This window comes from Carcharodon carcharias, chromosome 10, assembly GCF_017639515.1.
Source record: "Carcharodon carcharias isolate sCarCar2 chromosome 10, sCarCar2.pri, whole genome shotgun sequence".
In the NCBI taxonomy this organism is placed as follows: Eukaryota; Metazoa; Chordata; class Chondrichthyes; order Lamniformes; family Lamnidae; genus Carcharodon; species Carcharodon carcharias.
In genome coordinates this window covers 148,963,833-148,983,871 of record NC_054476.1, presented here as the reverse complement: position 1 = coordinate 148,983,871, position 20,039 = coordinate 148,963,833, and the positions used below count along the sequence as shown (strand labels likewise).

The window sequence follows — 20,039 nt, the reverse complement described above, 5'->3', positions numbered from 1 at the left end:
CCTCTTCTGTGCAGCAACGGCACTGACCACCACTGCCACCATCTCCCAAGCTGAAGTGCTGAGGTTAGTGGACCTCTGGCCATTATGGGTGTAGAGGACATCGCGACGAGTCTCAACTGCATTCAGAAGGCAATCCAGGGAGGCATCACTGAATTTGGGTGCAGTTGTTTCCTTCCCTTTTGGGGCCATCTCTCTCATCTGTACCAATCCTGGGCTGCAGACATTGAGAAAGCTGTGCAACTGTGCCATTTAAATATAGCATTGAGTGAGGAATCAGTGAGTTCACTGCGAGCGAATCAGAGGCCACCTGCCCGCAATCTGGTATGTTTTCAGTGGGTGTATTAACTAATGAGGCAAGAAACAGACAATGTGGCATGAAAACCCTCCATTGTGGCCGGCAGGTAAAATACCAATTTTCATGCCCGCTACTGTACTTATGCACAGAAGGGAAAATCCCACCCGCTGTTTCAGATCAGTCTACCCTGGGCAAAGGATAGTGAAAGCAGACAACAAATTATATTAAGTGACTAAATTAAGAGGAGTTTAGAATTTTGTTTTTTCCTGCACATTTTAAAAAAGGTCACTAATCAAATTGGTGCTGTACACCATACTTGTTAATTAAAAAGGTTCAGGAATTAATTCCTAACTGCAAATTTGGCAAGTTTGATTGGGGCAAAACTAAAATTTTTTTAAAAAGGCAGCTGTCACAAACTTTTGATTTCCTAAGAAAGCAACTAGTCCAAACCAAGCACCAGTCACAAGCTGACTAAAATTGTTATAGACAATTGATACAGACATTGGGAGAGATACAATCTCTGAACCAGAAGGACAAAAACCAGCAATTGCCAATGTCAGATGGGGGCTGAATGAGTAAACAGGAGCATCCCAATACGGTAATTGTACTTGCATCTTTCTTGTTGGATGTACTAAAAATGCCAATATTATAGATTCCCAATTTTTCTGCCTTAGCAGCTCCTGGATTCAAACTAGGGGTAAACACACAAACTCAAGAAAAAAGGAATAGGAGTAGACCATATGGCCCTGTCGAGTCTGTTCCGCCATTCAATACAATCATGGCTGATCTTGGCCTCAACTCCATCTTCCCCTCGCTCTCCATGTCCCTTCCCAAAAATCTCTCTCGCCCAGCCTTAAAGTATCCAACGATGGAGCATCCACAACCCTCTGGGGTAGAGAATTCCAAAGACTCTCAACCTTTGAGTTAAGTAACTTCTCATCTCAGTACTAAATGATTGGCCCCTTCACCTGAGACTGTGCCCCCATGTAGGACTTCGCTGTAGCCATGGTCACCCTTCCAGTACATTCTTCCCAGAGTTACCATCAGTGCTAACCAAGAGATTACAAAATTCAAACAAGTTCATTAGGAGTTGCACCCTCACCTATTTTTGTTCCTTATGAAGTGGTCAAAGAGTTGTTGATAAAACGCGTTCAAGTCAGCAAGCTTCACAGTCAGCCTCACGCTTTTTGGTACAGACATGAACATCTTCTCAGTGATCGGTTCAAACTCAGCTGAAACATAAGCAACATAGTTCACATTTCATGAAAAATAAAGGCAGCTGATCAGACATTTCTGAAGCACCAGAGAATATAATAGCCAGCATTTGTTTGAGATTGATTCACTGGATATTAATTCACTGGGTATGGTCATAAATTGTTAGTGATATGCTGTACAAATGTTTAATGCATTTGTAGAATATTCTATGATATTATTTTATCCTGCTGATCAACACCTCTTTTCAAACAAACAGAAGGTATAAGCTTTTACCCAATAATTTGTAGAGTTAACTTTAAATAAAAAAAATCAACTTATTTTGGAAGCTGGTCTAACAGATTTAATGTCACACCAGGAAAGCCCAGAAGAAAGGTATTTCCCCACTGGGAGGGAAAGAAATCCAGAATCAGCCTAATAGCTCATGTCTTTCTTCTCCCAGTTATAGCAGAGCAGCCTGCAAACCAGATCACATTCTCAAACAGTCCACCAAGAATGGAGAAATGTGCATAAGACAGGAAGAAATGCAATGCATCATAATCACAAAAGCTCTTTAATACTGAGCAGCAAGAGTTGAATACTGGGTCAGAATGCCATAAATCAGCTTTTAGCTCTACTTCAAATTGACAATGGCAGGTCAATCGTACAAAGTAAAACATTACAAGGGTAGTTGTATAGCGAGTCAGAATGCAAAGTACCAGTCTTATGAAACAACTGAGTTACACCTGCAAAATAAAGCAATACAGAAGTCCACAAGTCTGTACTCATCAGTCTGATCTCAGCCTTGCCAGGCACTTGACCGAGCAAGAGAATCTCATTTCAAATCACCCAAGTATAACCCAGGAAAGTGGAGAAAAGGAGGGGAGACTTTTTCTATATGGAGCAAGGGATACATTTCACAATGCAAATAGCTTCAGCCAGAAGCATCAACTTGGGTTGGTTGGGAGCACTCAGAAAACCAGAAGGCTTGACTTGAGCACACAAGTTTCTGCAGTGAGGGTGAGGGACTGTTGCATTATTGCAAGAAGTCTTCCTGATATGATGTTAAACACTGGGGGTGGTGGAATGCCACCTGCCTGCTCCTGCAGTCCATGTACTCAAAAGATCCCCACAACACTATTCAAAGAAAAGCAGGGAGCTCTCCTGGTATGCTGCCCAACAGTACCCCCTCAACCAATAATCAAACTGGTCATTCAAATGCTGCATGGGAACCTGCTATATGAAAAACAGCCTTGCAGTGGCTCAAGTGACATACGATGGGCACTGCATAAATTGAAGTTTTCTTTTACAACATCCACAAAAATATTCCAGCTGCTGCCAAGTTTAGATGCTGAACTAAATTGTTTAATTTAGTTTTCACAGCTCCTGAGCAATAGTGAATTTTGGTCATTTATTAAGGAGTCACAGGTGCCAACTTATTTCCTGAATTCCAGTGTTGAGGCAATTGAAGCAAAAATTGAAAGATGACCAACAAAATTCTTCTTTTACCACCTTAATTTTTTTATTCATGGTTTTTGCTCCAAGTTATTTTCTGCACAGAGCTGCCAAGAATGTCTGATAACCTTAGCCAACACTCACCTTGGCACTTGGGTTAGTCACATATCATTCTGTATAATATTTATTAACTGTATACCTGGAGGAGAGAAATCAGATTTGGCTCTCCTGATTCTGGGAACGACTGAGCCACACCAATCAAGTTTGATCTCTGGACTACGCTGAATTTGTAGATGTTAGAGGAGGTATTAGAATTATCTTTAGTGTATCAAGACTGGTGGTGTGGGGGGGCAGTATAGAGAAGAGAAAGCCACCTTGGCATTCTGGCTCCCTAAATGTGGTTCACTGTCCACAATAGGAAGTTAGGGGAAAACCACATCGGCCTTAGTTGTGAGCTTCACACAGACAGATCGGAAACTGTTTAGAAAGTATATAGTTTTCCTTCATTACTTCTGTCTGCACACCTACCTTCCGCCTGTTGTGGTACTGGAGGCTTTGCACAAGGCTCCTATCAAAGTGAAAAGATCAGTTATATTCAATAGACAGAAAGTAATCAAAACACACCCACTGGAGTCAGAGCTTTAAAACAATGGCAGACACACCACAGAAAGCAGATTAAACTTTCCACAAGTTGGTTGAACTACAGTGCCCTGAAGTAACTGTTGTACCCACTCAACCTTTAATTTTACCTTTTTAAAATTAAGTTAGCATAATGCATTTTAAAGCTGATATTTCATTCAGGAAAACATGATTAACTGTTTTATTTAACTGCTTTCCCCATTGCCCCATTTTCAACTGTCCATTCTCAGTTACACATTACTGTGATACCAGGAAATATCAGATGCAAGTCAATAGTCTGGAAAAAGTTACTGAATGATTCTCCCCATCTCTCCTTTGAGGAGGTAGAAGAATGATGAAAGGAGCATACACCCTCATCGGGAATAGTCACATGATAACGAACTGGTCAGCAGTGCTGAATGTCAAGAGCACCAATATTCAATGTCATGGATTGATCTGATTATAGGTACAATGTTAACTAATCAGCTCCCAATCTGAGCCACACCAATGAGATGGATAGGATTTCCCTGCTGGAGGGAGGGGAGGTGTTTACAGAAAGAGTAAAGGAGCAGAGAGGAACTGCAAGTAGAAAAAAAAAATCACTGCCTGAGTATATTTGGAGCAGAGATCAAGTTTCAGGAAACACAAGCACGAAATGGAAGGAAGTTGAGGCAGATTTGAGAAACGGAATAACTTGCACATACATAGTGACCAAAATTTGGATAGAAGAGTTCCTTCTGACTCAGCAAAAGGGGGGATACAAATCCATTCATGACCATTATTACCATAAAACCACCTCTCTGTCCACCCAACCTTCTGAAAAAATAACCAAAGCATGACTTTTGAGTGAATTAGATCAAGAATTCCAAGCAGATTAGTTCATTTGAGTTTTATATAATTAGAACAAGGTGATAAGCTGGGAAAAAACACTGAAGTGCACAGCAATTAAAACACCTGCAACAGTATAATTTAAATGGTTAAGAGGTTAATTTTAAACATTTAATGTCAAACCCATCACTGATCCTATTGATATAAAAACACCTAAATGGGAAAAGTAAATGCACTTAAGAATGGTACAACAGTAAAGCACAATGTACCTCACTGGGTCCTGCTTCAGTCAAAACCTCAGATTTCAGAACCTTCTGCATGGCCCATTGCTCGTTCTCAGTCAGTGGACAAGACTGGAGAAAAGCAACAAGAAATAATCAAATTATGAAAGTAGAATCCCCCATACACAAGGCAAGTTGTTCCTGGTTTCACCATAGGGCAGACTTCCAGCACAGAGCAAGATAAACACATCAGCACCCACAGGAAAAACTCACTGGCAGCCAAGGCCTTGCTTTCAGATTATCTTTAAGCTAACATACTTCAAAATTAAAGAAATGCTGGATATGCACAGATTAGTCATTACCTTGACGAGAAATATTTTAGGTGATCCCTTCAGAATGGATAAGACTTCTGTTTTGAGCACTGTTGAGAGACCTCTGCAAAACCTTATAGGGCTCTGACACTGAGCGATCAGTAAACCATTTCAGCATTTTCATTTTTGACTTCACATTTCCATCATTTACAGTCTTTTCATCCATTGTTCTCAAAATCATCAGAAGCAAAAATCAAACATTTTCCCCCACTTCGTATTCAGTAATAATCCTAACTAACCATTGTTAAGGCAGCACAAGAATCTCAGTAATATTTGGAGTAGTTGAGCTCCAGACAAGGTTTGAGAGTTTATTTCACCTGTGTCCCTCAGGAGTTAGTGAATGAATTTTCAGAATTCTACTGAAATGGTTAAAGCAATCTCTTAAGAGCTACATCCTCACTGCAATGTGGTAGGATGGAGATCCAATTATACAAGGAATTGCAGAACAAATCTCCATCAGAGGCAACCCAAGCCCGTTTCTGCATACCTTCTATAAAAGGTGGACAACAGATTAAGTTGTTGTGGAAAGTGAAGGAGGAAGGAGATGGTAGGGGCCAGCCACAGAGAAACAGTCCAATTTTCCTCTTCCTTGCCCGTGGAGAGGGTGTCACTTGAAGGATACTCATTACCACCCTAACTGATTGCAGCAGCTAACTCAGGAAAGAACAACAACTGAACTTAGCCCAAGCCCGTTCCTTATCAGCTTCACAGAGCGAGTGGATTTCATCCACTCTGGTGTTCTGAAGCCTTGGTTCTCAACATCTTTCCCCAAGCTCTCTGCACTTACGATAGTGGACATGCATGATGGAGACAGTGTGGTTTTATTCATAGCTTTATTACACTTGGCACAGCAGGTTTCTGCACACAATGGACACCAGCCAATTAAAAACACCACACTCAAAAATAATCCGCTGTATCACTCAATAATATCTTCTTTTGGTGACAACATAGCTCAAAATGAGCATAGCCATTTAAAATGTTTCCTGCAAGGATCAAGGTCACCTCAAGATGGGCAATTATAAAGATTTACCTTGAGGTCGCTCTGTTCCCGCAGTTTCTGGACTAAACGCAATGTGGTAGCAAGATGTGAACGGATGAAATCCACAGCTTCTTTTTGTTCACTGGCTATCTGATCTGCTTCCACAGATAACTCATGATAATGAGATTTTATTACCCTCAGTTGCTCCAGCAGTTTTACTGGATTTTCCTAAAGCACAGGTGGGAAATATAGTAAGAGCTGTAACGTACAGAAACAATGTAAGCTAAAGTGGTGTTGAATTAGCCACTCCCATACACACACACACACACACACACATACCCCTATACCTCTGCTAGTGGGTTAAATATGATTCAGTGTGCAGCCAAAATAATTCAATAATATAACAATTGGGAGAAAAATATCCAAGGTGATGCATAATGATAAAAACAAGCTCTAGAGTAGTTCTTGCTTCAGCAAAAATCAGTCAGGTATGCAGCAAGATTTCCTCCAACAGTAAGAGTCTCCATCGCCAATCCTCAGCTGAGAAAATTCTCACTGGATATCATATGGCTGAAAGGCAGCAAAACAAAAAGGTGATTTGCCCTTTTAATTTGCTGACAAGTCAAAAAACAAGCTGGTTAAATATTTTTAAAAGTGAACAGGAACAGTTACAAATTGCACAACTACAGCTAGTGCTCAAGGACATTTTACAATTAAACTCTCAGCCTCTTGTCACCACACACATTTTGGAACACGAAGGCTTCCATGTAAACCACAATTCTTTTTTTAAAAAGTGCATTTATGAAGTAACTGACATATTCCTGGATACTAGTTTTTAAGAAATGGTTACATGCTGGGGTAGAACACATAACCAATTTCTTTATCATTTCAATGACAGACAAGTCATGATAATGCCCCACAGGCATGAAAGTCTACAGAGGTTAATCAAATGCAAGCTTTCTCTAAGGTCAGTGCTCTGATAAGACAACATCTGTACCTGTGTCGGTGTACTCTGAGGAAGATTTTTCACTATTTCAAACTCTAGTTTATGCTCGATATAATCCAGGTCAGACTCTGCCTTCTGGAACTAAATTGAGGAAGGAAAGTAAGAAGTTAAATATATTGCTTTCTTTGTCAAGAGATCACATCACTGCTCATTATCTGCACCATCACTCCCTCTAGGAATTCTAACACTGAGCCAGCAAGAGCTCACACCTAACAGTGATGCTGCAGCATCAGTCAATTCCTGAATTCCAAACCTGTAACCATTAACGGCAGAATTAGAGGGAGGGGATGTAAAACAGCTTAAGGCACAAGTTTTCAAATCACATTACATTATGGCCGTAAAGCTTACTATACACAAATTTAGAGAGTGGACATCAGCTCCAATCAAGCAATTGCTCAGCTCTTCAATCAATCCACTCAGGTTAGTCTATAAAGCTAATCAGAATAACAAGGCCAGGATAAATAAGTTAAATACTAGAATGTCTGAAATTTACAAATTACCACAAAAAATTTGTTAAAGGAATGGGGGTGGGGAACAGTGGCAATGGAGTGTCTTTTTTAAACTCACCCCACCTCAGTGCAGCTCAGGCATAGTTTATCCAATAGCCATTGTTTGTGGTTCTGTTGCTCTACTCTCTGCTCTACAGTCTTCTCCAACACCGCTACCTTATCTCTGGCTCCCTGCCCACATGCTACGGGGAGCAGCCAGCTTTTTGTAAAAAAATCATTGCCTTTCCTAGATCAGTGGTTCCCAAACATTTTTGAAGGGCCCTTTTCAAATGAAATAGAAAAATCACAGACCACCCCCCCACTCAATTCATTTAAATTCTAATACTTTAAATTAATATACTAATGTATATTCAAAACATGCAAATTCTGCATGCAATGAGCATTGCAATAATGCTTTCAAGAAAACAGATATTTGCTCAGATCAGCGAGCAGGAGGTGACTGCTTAAAAGTTTAAGAAACCCTTTTCTGAGCAAGGCCGAACTCACGTGGTGACCACCGCCAGCTTGATGTACCTGCTGGCCATCTTCTTGCTGCTCTCAGCGTTCCACCATGCATGTTTCCCTCGAAGTGAGACAGCCAGACAACTCTGCACTGCACACATGGTGACCACTCATTCGCTAATGCACAGGCCCCCATCAAGTCTTTACAGACCCCCAGAAATCCATGGACCCACATTTGAGAATGACTGCTCTGGGGAGTTACGATAAGTGACCCTAAAGTGAAATCAGATTTTTCCTTCCTGTGTCAAATGAAAGTGTTTTAGTGTGCGGTGGCAAGGAAGAGGCCATCGCATACACAGTATCAAATCACAAATGAAAAAAAGTGTTAAAAAGGTATTGCTTCAGCAGCAATCTAAGAATAGAGGAGCTGTAAAAACGAGTTAGGCTGAAAAGTTACAGCATTTGCTGAGATCATTAGCCAAGGTGCAGTTTAATCGGGAGTTAGTGCTAGAGCATGTTGGTGCCTGCCAGCCACACAGTTCTACTGTGTACAAGTCTCAGATGCCAAATAGCCTTAAGGGGATTCACAGGAGCACAGATATTCAGTTAATCTGCCAGCTGTTACACAAGAGACACACTGAGAAGCCCTTAGGAAAACTGTCACAAAACTCATGCTCAAACACCTGGTTTTTGGCTTTAAACCGCTCAGTGCCCAATTCCCAGGTGTGCCATTCTAACTTGAGCTGCAAATTGTACACTCCCTCGCACAAGCCAACAAGTACATTCCATTTTCCATATATAAAATTTATTGCCTCAACACACAAAGGTACCTTGCTGGAATTTTGAGAGCACCCCTTTTCCCAATGGCTCAGCAAGCCAGAATACCTGAGCCACAGTGATTCAATCCCTGGTTTGTGTCAGGTTAGCTGATTTCAGCTGGGCAGGGAGGGGGACTCAAGCACGATTTAGTCAGGGTAAGGGATTCTGCGCCTTTACTAAACGGAGACCACCTTCTGCAAGTGGAAAAATGACTTCTGTTTTTAAAATAGTGCCTTTCACAACCACAGGACTATCCAAAGTGCACCACTGTTGTGATGTTGGAAACACTGGAATTTGTACCCAGCAAGATCCCTCGAACAATGCGAGATCAGTGCCAGAAAAAGATTTTAAGTGATGCTGATTGATAAATAAGGATTGGCAGAGCAGCAGGGATAACTCCGAAGTATTTCTTTGAAACAGCATGGGATCTTCTACATCACCCAATGAGGCAGACAAGATCTCAAAGACAGCACCACTGGCAATGAAACTCTTCCTCAGTACTATACAGGAATGTATGCCTAAACTTTTGTGCTCAAGTCTCTGGAATGATTTGAGACCATAGCCTTCTGACTTGGATGAGAGTGCGATCAACTGAACCACAGCTACCACTGGGATTAGACTCACTGGTCAACAGCTTGCCCATACAGACCAAACCTGTACATAAGTTTTGGGGGGGGGGGGGGGGGGGGGGGGGGGGGGGGGGCAGATGGCCTCTGCCTAACATTATCCAGCAAATGTTACACCTTAAGAGAAAGGGAATGTGAGAGGAGAAAAATGACATCGGAAAAAAAGGGGGAAAAAAAAACAGTTGTCCTTAGACTCTGCTTTCCACCTTGAAACCTGGTTGGTAGTGCAAATTACAATATTTCCCACTCCGCTGCCTTCCAACATTTGGTTGGTGCCGGGGGTGGGGGGGTCCGGTGCGGAGATTGTCTAGTTGTTTAAAGATTTGGAATGGTATAAAATTTGTGCACCCACTTGCCAAGAAAGAAAGATTTGCTACTGGATGAACTACACGAACAAATGTAATGACAAAGTAGAATTAAGACATTGTGTTAATATTAAAATGTTTGATGTAAGGGCTCACAGTCCTGAAGGAAGTGAGACAGTTTGCAGTACTCACATTTCATCGTCAATTATTAAAAAGGAATTGCATTCTATAGTGTTTCTTGTGCCAGAGATTTCCACAATTTTCTTTATAATTTGAAGTTCTAAAGAAAAGGCCAGTCATGGAAAATGAGGCATGGACAGAGAGTGGACCGAAATTAAAACTCTAGCCTGTTAAGCAAATGCTTGGGGCATTCCAATGTAGGATTCCAAGGATGAAATTAAAACCATTCTCTACTTCGCGCTGAGATTTCTCCCCCTCCTGGAGAGAGATGGGAAACAATGAAATACATTTGTCCAAACCATCTGTGATCTACCAGGAACATGAGAGTTATGGGGTAACATCATTGTACGCTCATAGCAGTAAGCTTTGTTTTGATGATACTAGACTCTGTGGAAGCCATCGATCCAGTACAAGAGCAGGGAACCCATGCATTCCATTAAATTAAACTCTTCCATCTAAAATATCAACAATGTGCACTTTGCCTATGTTCAGGCACATTGACCCTTCCTCTGCCCCAGGGTTCTGGGTTTTCAATTTGTAAGAATTGTCAGACAAAGATCACAATTATCAGCATGCAGTGTATCCATGAAGTTGGCCCACAAGTTGGGAGGGTTTGAACTAACTTAGCAGGGGGACAAGATCCTGAGAGGAGGTTCAGCAGGGGGAGATGTACAGCCAAAATTAGGAGAGAGTGCACAAGTGAGTCTAGAAGGCATAGAAATTATAAGCTAGTTAAGGCACAAGGAAATTTGACAAGGTTGTATGGTATTTATTTTTATGCAAGGAGTCTGACGAATAAGGCATTTGAATTGAGGGCACAAATTACCACATGGAAGTATGATGTCATTGCTGTCACAGAGGCATGGTTGAGAGGGGGGCAGGATTGGCAGCTCAAATGTTCCAGGATATAGGGTCTTCAGGCGAGACAGGGAAGGAGGTAAAAGAGGAGGGGGTATCGCAATATTGATCAAGGAATCAATTACAGCAGGAAAGAGAGATGACATATTAGAAGGTTCATCAAATTAAGCCACATGGGTAGAACTGAAAAACAAAAAAGGAGCAATCACATTGCTGGGTGTGTACTATAGACCTCCAAACAGTCAGTGAGAAACAGAAGAGCAGGTATGTAGGCAAATTTCAGAGGTGTAAAAATAATAGGGTAGTAATAGTGGGGGGTTTCAACTTCCCAAAGTTAGTCATAGTGTGATAGGTTTAGAGGGAGCGGAATTCTTAAAATGCATCCAGAAGAGCTTTTTAAGCCAGTACTTAGAAGGTCCTACAAGAGAGGGGGCAGTTCTGGACTTAATTTTAGGGAACAAAGCCGGGCAAGTGGTAGAGGTATCAGTGGGAGAGCATTTTGCAGATAGTGTTCATAGCTCCGTTAGATTCAAGGTTGCTATGGAAAAGGACAAGGATGGGCCAGAAATCAGAGTTCTAAATTTGGGGAAGGCCGATTTTAATAAGGTCAGATATGATTTGGCCAGAGTGGGCTGGGAGCAGCTACTTTTAGGTAAATCTGCATCAGAGCAGTGGGACTCATTCAAGGAGGAAATAGGGAGAGTACAGGGCCAACATATTCCAGTAAAGATAAAGGGTGAGACCAACAAATCCAGGGAACCCTAGATGTCGAGGGACATACAGGATTAGATAAAGAGAAAAAGGAAGGCTTATGGCAGATACAGAGGGCTCAAAACAGCAGAAGCCCTAGAGGAGTATAGAATGTGTGTGTGTGTGTGTGTGTGTGGGGGGGGGGGGGTGCTTAAAAAGGAAATTAGTACAGCAAAAAGGGGGAATGAAAAAACATTGGCAGGTAAAATAAAGGAAAATTCAAAGTTATTTTACAAATACATTAAGAGTAAGAGGATAACTAGGGAAAGAGTAGGGCCCATTAAAGACCATAGTGGTAATTTGTGTGTGGAGCCGGAAGATGTAGGCAGGATTCTAAATGAATACTTTGTGTCAGTATTCACAAGTGAGAGGGACGATGTAGGTATGGAAATCAGGCAGAAGGACTGAGATATAATTAAAGAAATTAGCATAGAAAGGGAGGAGGTTCTAAGTGGTCTGGCAGGCTTAAAAGTAGATAAATCTCCAGGCCCAGATAAAATGTATCCCAGGCTGTTGAGTGAGGCAAGGGAGGAGATAGCAGGGGCGCTGGCAATAATTTTCAATACCTCTCTGACCACGGAGAGGTGCCAGGGGACTGGAGGACAGCCAATGTGGTACCGTTATTCAAGAAGGGAAGAAGAGATAAACCAGGGAACTACAGGCTAGTCAGTCTAACCTCAATGGTGGGGAAACTATTGGAAGCAATTCTAAGGGACAGAATTAATCTACACTTGGAGAAGCAGGGGTTAATCAAGGATGGTCAGCATGGTTTTGTTAAGGGAAGGTCATGTCTGTCCAATTTGATGGAATTTTTCGAAGAGGTGACCAGGTGTGTAGATGAGGGCAATACATTTGACACAGTCAACTTGGACTTCAGCAAGGCTTTTGATAAGGTCCCGCATGGGAGACTGATAATGAAGGTAAGAGCCCATGGGATCCAAGGCAATTTGGATCCAGAATTGGCTGAGTGGCAGGGAGCAAAGGGTGATGGTCGAGGGGTGTTTTTGTGACTAGATGCCTGTGTCCAGTGGGGTTCCACAGTAATCAGTGTTTGGGTCCCTTGCTGTTTGTGGTATATATAAACAATTTAGGTTTGAATGTAGGAGGGTTGATCAATAAGTTCGCGGATCACATGAAAATTGGTAGGGTGGTAAATAGTAGGGAGGATAGCCTTAGATTACAAGAGGATATAGATGGGCTGATCAGTGGTAAATGGATTTTAATCTGGATAAGTGTGAGGTGATGCACTCAGGCAGGACAAACAAGGCACGGGAATACACGATGAATGGTAGGACCCTGGGAAGTACCGAGGATCAGGGGGACCTTGGTGTGCATGTCCAACGGTCCCTTAGGGTAGTGGAACAGGTAGGTAAGGTGGTTAAGAAGGCATATGGGATACTTGCCTTTATTAGCTGAGGCATAAATTATAAGAGCAGGGAGGTTATGCTGGAAACGTATAAAACACTGGTTAGGCCACAGCGAGAGTATTGTGCGCAGTTCTGGAATCCACATAATAGGAAGGATGTGATTGCACCAGAGAGGGTGCAGAGGAGATTTACCAGGATGTTGTCTGGGCTGGAGAGTTTTAGTTATGAGGAGAGATTGGATAGACTAGGGTTATTTTCCCTGAAGCAAAGGAGATTGAGGGGGGACATGATTGAGGTGTATAAAATTATGAGGGGCATGGATGGAGTAGACAGGAGGGAACTTTTCCCCTTGGGGGAGGGATCAATAACCAGGGAGCATAGATTTAAGCTAAGGGGTAGGAGGTTTAGAGCGGATGAGAGGAAGAATTTTTTCACCCAGAGGGTAGTGGGACACTGGAACTCACTGCCTGAAAGGGTGGTAGAGGCAGAAACCCTCATAACATTTAAGAAGTATTTGGGTGTGCACTTGCGATGCCATGGCATACAAGGTAATGGGCCTAGTGCTGGAAAATGGGACGAGAATAGTTAAGTACTTGTTTGACCAGCACTGGCTCGATGGGCCGAAGGGCCTTTTTCTGTGCTGTAGACCTCAATGACTAAGTTTACAAACATTTCTATTGTATTAGGTGAGAAAAGGTAACAAGAAAATATCCATACTTCAAGCAAATGTTCAAGCAAATTACATGAGTGTCAGCCATTACCTGCAATTTGGATCCCACAATTTTCTGCTTCAAGTTATGTTCCACCTCAGGACCAGAGCACAATCTGTTATGACATTTTAGTACAGTATTGAGAGTGCCATCTTTTGGATGGCAGATTAACCCAAGACATGGTCTACCCCCTCAGGTGCAAATAAGATCCAATGGCATTACTTGACGAGGGTCCTGGATCAGTGGTTTCCCAAGAATTGACTGCCCTTGCGCTTTTTATCTTGTGTGCGCATCCAGGTGAGGGATGTTAAGGTTGACCAGACATTGTCCATATTGAGCTCATCCAGTTCAACTGTAACTTGAAGCTTAGAGTAAAGTTTCATCTTGTCTGATTTCTTACAGTATCCAGTGTCTTTTTTTACCATCAGCATGTGCCCACAAGAAACTGACTTGAAACAGGCCTCTGGCAATTTTAAATAATACACCTTTCTCCAGCCCTTCAGTATTCCTACACAACTGGCCTTAATTTTGCCTTTGATAGAGCAGCAGTTTTATAAGGTATTAACATATTTCCAGCATTCTGTAGCGTAAGCAATATAGGTAGAAATCTCATGTGGCTGCACTCTACTTAGTTAAGGGTGGGGAGATATATTCTACTGAAATTTACTAATGTCAACTTGAATATTGCTAAGACGACTTGCTGTTGAACTAACAAAGGTTACTGCTATGAGCATAATAAACTCTGCTTGAAATTAACCTACGTCACCCCATAGTAAATCACAGATGGTTTGGGCAAATGTATTTCATTGTTTTCCATTTCTCTCCAGAAGTGGGGAGAAAACTCAGCTCGAAGGAGAGAATGGTTTTAATTTCATCCTTGGAATCCTTCATTGGAATGCCCCAAGCATTTGCTTAACAGGCTGGAGTTTTAATTTTGGTCTACTCTCTGTCCATCCCTCATTTTCCATGACTGGCTTTTTAATTTAGAAATTCAAATTAAAAAGAAAATTGCTGAGTTCTTCCAGTGTAGAAGCCAATATCCATCCCTCAAATGAACTTCTCCAAAAACAGATTATCTGGTCATTTATTTCATTGCTTACAAGGTTCCACAAACTGGTTGCCATGTTTGCCTCCCAAACAGTGACTGTACACAGTGAAACTAGACTACATTCTTGGGTCCTGCAGTAGGTCATGCACACTCAAACTTCTAACCCTGAGGAAAGGGAGCTACCAACAGACCAAAGTGAAACATTGTTTTCTTAATACAAAGAACATTTCTTCCACATGCTATTTGTCACAAATAGAGCAGAAGTGCAGACCAATGCTAGAAAGAGTTTCTAACCAAAGAAACAATTAAAATTAAGAAAAAAAATCATAGGCTGTCAAGTGCTTTAGGACATCCTGAGGACATGAAAGGCTCTATATTATGGACCAAAATAAAAAGGCTAAAAAAAGATAACATATTGGACTGCTAGCCAAAGACCAGCAACAGGGCAGGAGTGGTCAAAACACAGGCATTGAACTATACTCCCAAATCTGGGAAATAAAACAGCTAGTTAGCTGTTGCAAGCGTTTCAGCTGGTTTGTTGACCTTACTAATCTCCTTACTGGCCATCTCCAGATCCTGCTTGAAAAGCAACAGCCACTTTGACCGACCTTGTGAGCTGGTCATCCGATACCACAAAGCCGCTATTTAAAAATAATCAATCACACTAGACAAGAGAATTTTTACCCTATAAATTTAAGAAATTAGATGAGTGGCACATATGTTCATAATTAGTAACAACCAATGATTTTAACTATTTTTGTAGCCTCTAGCAAATTCAGTTAAGATTTCTGAAATTTACTTCTCCGTTATACCACCTCATGCAAGAACATGAAACATCACTGTTCTTTAATCACAAAGCCATTTGCACTGCTCTTCTTGGGATCTGCACAATGCACAGTATAAATTATTCAGTGACGTTCAATTATTGAAAAAGAAGAATGCAGTCAGTGCTTTTAGAAAACCAAATACTTCCTTACTTTGAGATGATCCAGTTATTGTTTGTAACTGAAAACCATCTCTTGAAACAATACAGGAGAAGTAATGCTACCAAAAGGAAAACAACTAGTTTGACTTGCCCACATATATTCATAGCATTTTTACTCTTTGGTGGCAAGGAACCAGAGTAACTAACAGCAGTTGTCAGGATAATGGGCTCCCAATTTTCAACAAGGTTTTAGCTATTTCTCAAACACTTCATTATTGTTTTTACATTAACGTAATGCTGTTTACTCATGACGAGCATTCCACATATCCAACAGCACCATATAAAGCAAACCTATCAGTTCCACATACCCATTCCTTCCAATGCTACTGCCTCCAATGAACCAGTTGAGCAAATTTATGCCAAATATATACACAAGTGGTTAATAACTTAAGCACATATCGGATCAAATACAAGACACATACTAGGGCAGCTCAGCATCTGCTCCTGGACTGTGTACATTTTTTGTTAATAAATTACAGAAATCCAATATGATACTGTGCTTCTACGCTCCAATGGGCCTGTTAGAGGAGGCCTACTCAACAGACATGCAGGTGTCATTTCCAGATTGCACTATGCTGCGCATGCTCTGCAATGTTTGGTGACAGTCCTCCTACATTTCTTACATTAAATAAAGATTGGGACTAATTCAACCAGAAATATAGGACTTAATGCCTCTGTGCACTTCCAGGGTGACAATGCTCTTACAACATTCAGAGCAAAGATTTGGCTCTATGGTAGCACTCTCTCCTCCAGGTCAGGTCAGGAGTTCATACTCCATTCCAGAGTTTTGAGCACTGACACTTAAGGGAAGGACTGAGTGCTGTGGTATTGGAGGTGGAGTCTTTCAAGTGAGATGTTGACAAAGGTCCTGCCATTTAACCTCATGCATAACAGATCCCATGGCATTGCATGAAAAAGGAGTTCTCCCAATGTCCTGGCCAATATTTATCCCTCAACCAATACCACTGGAACAAATTATATGGTCATCATCTCATTGTTATATGTGGAGAGCTGTGTGCAAATTGGCTGTGATGTTTCCTACACAACAGTTAACACTTCAAAAAGTGCTTAATTTGGTGTGAAGCACTATGAGACACCTTGATCTTTTGAAAGGCTCTCTAAATTTATAAATTTAAGTCCAATTAGCAACAGTCAATAGCAAAAAAGCTGGGAATTTTCTATTCACTGCCAGGAGGCTCCGACGTTCAATTTGCAATGTGCGCTAATTACAGCAATGCTTGTGAAAAGGCATTGCAGGTCCTCAAGAGAAAGGGAGGTTCACAGGAGAGCGCTTGAACAATGGGCAGATCAAAAAAAAACACAGAACTGGACTTGGGTATGTCCTTCCTTATTGACAGTTACCTCCAAACAACACCTGTCTAGGCTCACATGATAAATTTGGTGAAGTTACCTAAGCACAGCTAGCATCCTTGATCTGGTGGGAAGGTTTTAAGTGGAGCTTAAACCATTACAAACTAGCTAGCTCCTAACTTTATTCAAAATCTTCCACATACATATTCTTGGCATTGACATCATCATGTGGCTACAAGAGCAGGTCAGAGGCTGGGAATTCTGCAGCAAGTAACTCACTTCCTGATTTCCCAAAGCCTGTCCACCATCTACAAGGTGCAAGTCAATGATGTGATGGAATACTCTCCACTTGCCCAGATGAGTGCAACCCCAAGAACAGTCAAGAAGCTGGACACCATGCAGGACAAAACAGCCTGCTTTATCAGCACTCCATCCTCGGGCTTAAACTAAATTCATTCCCCTCTATTACTGATGCTCAGTGCCAGCAGTGTGTACCATCCACAAGGTCATTGCAGCAATACACCAAGGCTCCTTCGACTGCATCTGCCAAGCCCACAACCTCTACCACTTAGAAGGTGAAGGGCAGCAGATGCATGGGGACACCACCACTTGCAGGTTCCTCTCTAAGTCACACACCATCCTGACTTGGAGCTATAATTACTGTTCCTACACTGTCACTGGGTCAAAATCTTGGAACTTCTTAACAGCACTGGTGTACCTACACCACTTGGACTGGAGCTCACCACCACCACCTTCAAGGGCAATCAGGGATAGCCAATAAATGCTGGTCTTGCCATCAATGCCCACATCCCAAGAAAGAAAAAAAGAGTAGCAACCCTGAATGATTACCCTTCCATGATGCTGTAGCCAACTGCAGCACTTACATAAATCAGATTACTTATAGAAATGACCAGCTTAGTGTCGCACATCTTCCCTCATTCTCTTTCCATCACCAGAAAAATATACATGCACATGTTTTCATCAGCTTTTGCACAGCTTTGCTGATGTGAGTACTGAAGCATTCCACTCAAGCGATGGGCTGTAAGCCAGGCCGCTGCAATTCCCAAACACTGAAACCCTATAAGCAATATTGCACTACTCACAGCTATCTACAAAGCAGAGGCAATATCGATAGGGTCCCAGTACCTGAGCATCAAAAAAACCAGGTCATTTCTTAAAAGCACCTCCTGACTGTAACATCTGTTTTTTTTTTTAAAATGCTTGCAAACCAGAGACAAGTCTAGAATTTTTTTTTTTAAATCACACTTTAGGATTGTGTTGCAACCCATCAATTTGACAAAATGACATCATGTTGTACATTATGAATGATCCATTTACAAGAATTTGTAGGATAATTTTCTTACATGCTCACACTGGTAATGAGGGTAATATATTTGGTTAGATATTGATTATGAAATTCACCATATTGGTACAACATGGAATACTATCAATCCAATTCAATCGATTATTTTTAGAATGTAGAATGTAGTCCAGTCACCAGGAAAACTTTGGTTGGCCAGTTAGTTGGTCGAGATGCTGCCATGGAGAATACAACAGGAAGCATTGTTCCTCATGCTTTAGCTTAATTTAAAAAGGCACAATGTCTGGACACGTTCAGAGGTGACTGATCAACCAATCAACACCCTTTTCTCATCCTGTGTAAACTGTTGCGTCCTTTGAAATTTGGCATTCTTGTGTCTGTCCTGATGAGTTCAAGACGAAACGCTTCAACAGCAAGTATCTCTTTGAAGCAATGTTCAAGTTCAGACATTAGTAAATTTCAGTAGAATATATCTCCCCACCCTTAACTAAATAGAGTGCAGCCACGTGAGATTTCTACCTATATTACTTATGTTACAGAATGCTGGAAATATGTTAATACCTTATAAAACTGCTGCTCTATCAAAGGCAAAATTAAGGCCAGTTTTGTAGGAATACTGAAGGACTGGAGAAAAGTGCATTATTTAAAACTGCCAGGGGTCAGCCTCAAGTCAGTTTCTTGTGGGCACATGCTGATGGCAAAAAAAGACACTAATTGGATACTGTAAGAAATTAGACAAGATGAAACTTTATCCTAAGCTTCAAATTACAGTTGAAGTGAATGAGCTCAACATGAACAATGGCTGGTCAACCTTAACATCCCTCACCTGGATGCACACACAAAAGATAAAAAGCATAAGAGCAGTCAATTCTTGGGACTTATAAAAAGTGAACTCCACAGCTCAGTTTATGGTTCTTAAGCAGGCAAGAGATATTTTGTAAAGGAATGCATCTTACTGGAGGGAGGAAGGAATGAGAGAATATCAAGCTACAGCAAGATTATCTGGAAATTATCCAAGAACTTTCTTACCCAGCTAAACAGTGTTACTGATTGCCAGAAAAAACACTCCAAAAACCAAGAAGAGTTAGTTTTGCATTTATATAGCACTTTTCGTAATCTCAGGATGTTCCAAAGCTTTACAGACAAGTACTTTCCGAAATAAAGTCAGTCAGTCAGTCAATCATTGTTGTAATGTCGGAAGTGAGTGCTTTCAAAACATTTTGATTTGCTGGACTAAATTTTATTTCTCTTTAAAATTCTGAATGACAGATTATAGTGCCTGGTGCTTGAATTTGGTAAGCACAATTGGAATAGCATCTGCCATTTCGACCCCCTGTACAAAATGGCTCCTAATTAATGAGTGTGTGTTGTAACCAAACCAGCATGAGTGTGAAAAGTTAAACACAAACCTGCTCCCAAGCTCACTCCAATAAAAATATGAGTTTGTTACTGTCCCTTTACAATTAGTGCACCAAACTCTTAGTGTTCAGTGTCATTGAAAGGGACTGGAGGGGGTGTGGGGCGGATGCAAAGTTAACACTTAACATTTGCCACACCATGGTCCAAGAGTATCAGTGTACAAACAACTTTCTACTACCTCCTACTGGCTGACTGTCACTTACAGGAAGACCAAAGGGTTGGCAGGGTTGGAAGCTAAACGTGCAACTGCTAGAGAACCTAGAGAACAATGAGGAACTCAAGAGGGGTTACAAAGGTTGGAGAACTGTGAAACCCCTCTTCGGGTCCCTGACACACTGGTGGTAAGCGATTGGAGAACATCAAGAGGTTTTTCATCCTCAAAGGTGTCCAGAAGGCTAGAAAGGAACAGAGGGAAATGTCCTGACG

General features: G+C 41.4%; 1 protein-coding gene across 8 annotated transcripts in view; it reads right to left on the bottom strand.

Annotated features, from left to right (window-relative positions):
- ska2 (spindle and kinetochore associated complex subunit 2) overlaps positions 1-20,039 on the bottom strand; it is a 58,637-nt gene that overhangs the window by 10,871 nt on the left and 27,727 nt on the right. For 6 of the 8 annotated variants that reach the window (XR_005944213.1, XM_041197569.1, XM_041197572.1 and 3 more), the window contains 5 exons: positions 6,956-7,045; positions 6,010-6,186; positions 4,657-4,740; positions 3,470-3,509; positions 1,398-1,527 (listed from right to left, as the gene is read on the bottom strand). Coding sequence is in view for 7 of the 8 variants with exons in the window: in XM_041197569.1 (XP_041053503.1) it covers positions 1,398-1,527; positions 3,470-3,509; positions 4,657-4,740; positions 6,010-6,186; positions 6,956-7,045 (521 nt within the window). In the remaining variant the exon portion in view is untranslated. Of the gene's footprint in view, positions 1-1,397; positions 1,528-3,469; positions 3,510-4,656; positions 4,741-6,009; positions 6,187-6,955; positions 7,046-7,531; positions 7,583-20,039 lie in introns of those variants that run through there. The other 2 variants (XM_041197575.1, XM_041197571.1) reach the window with 2 other exon arrangements.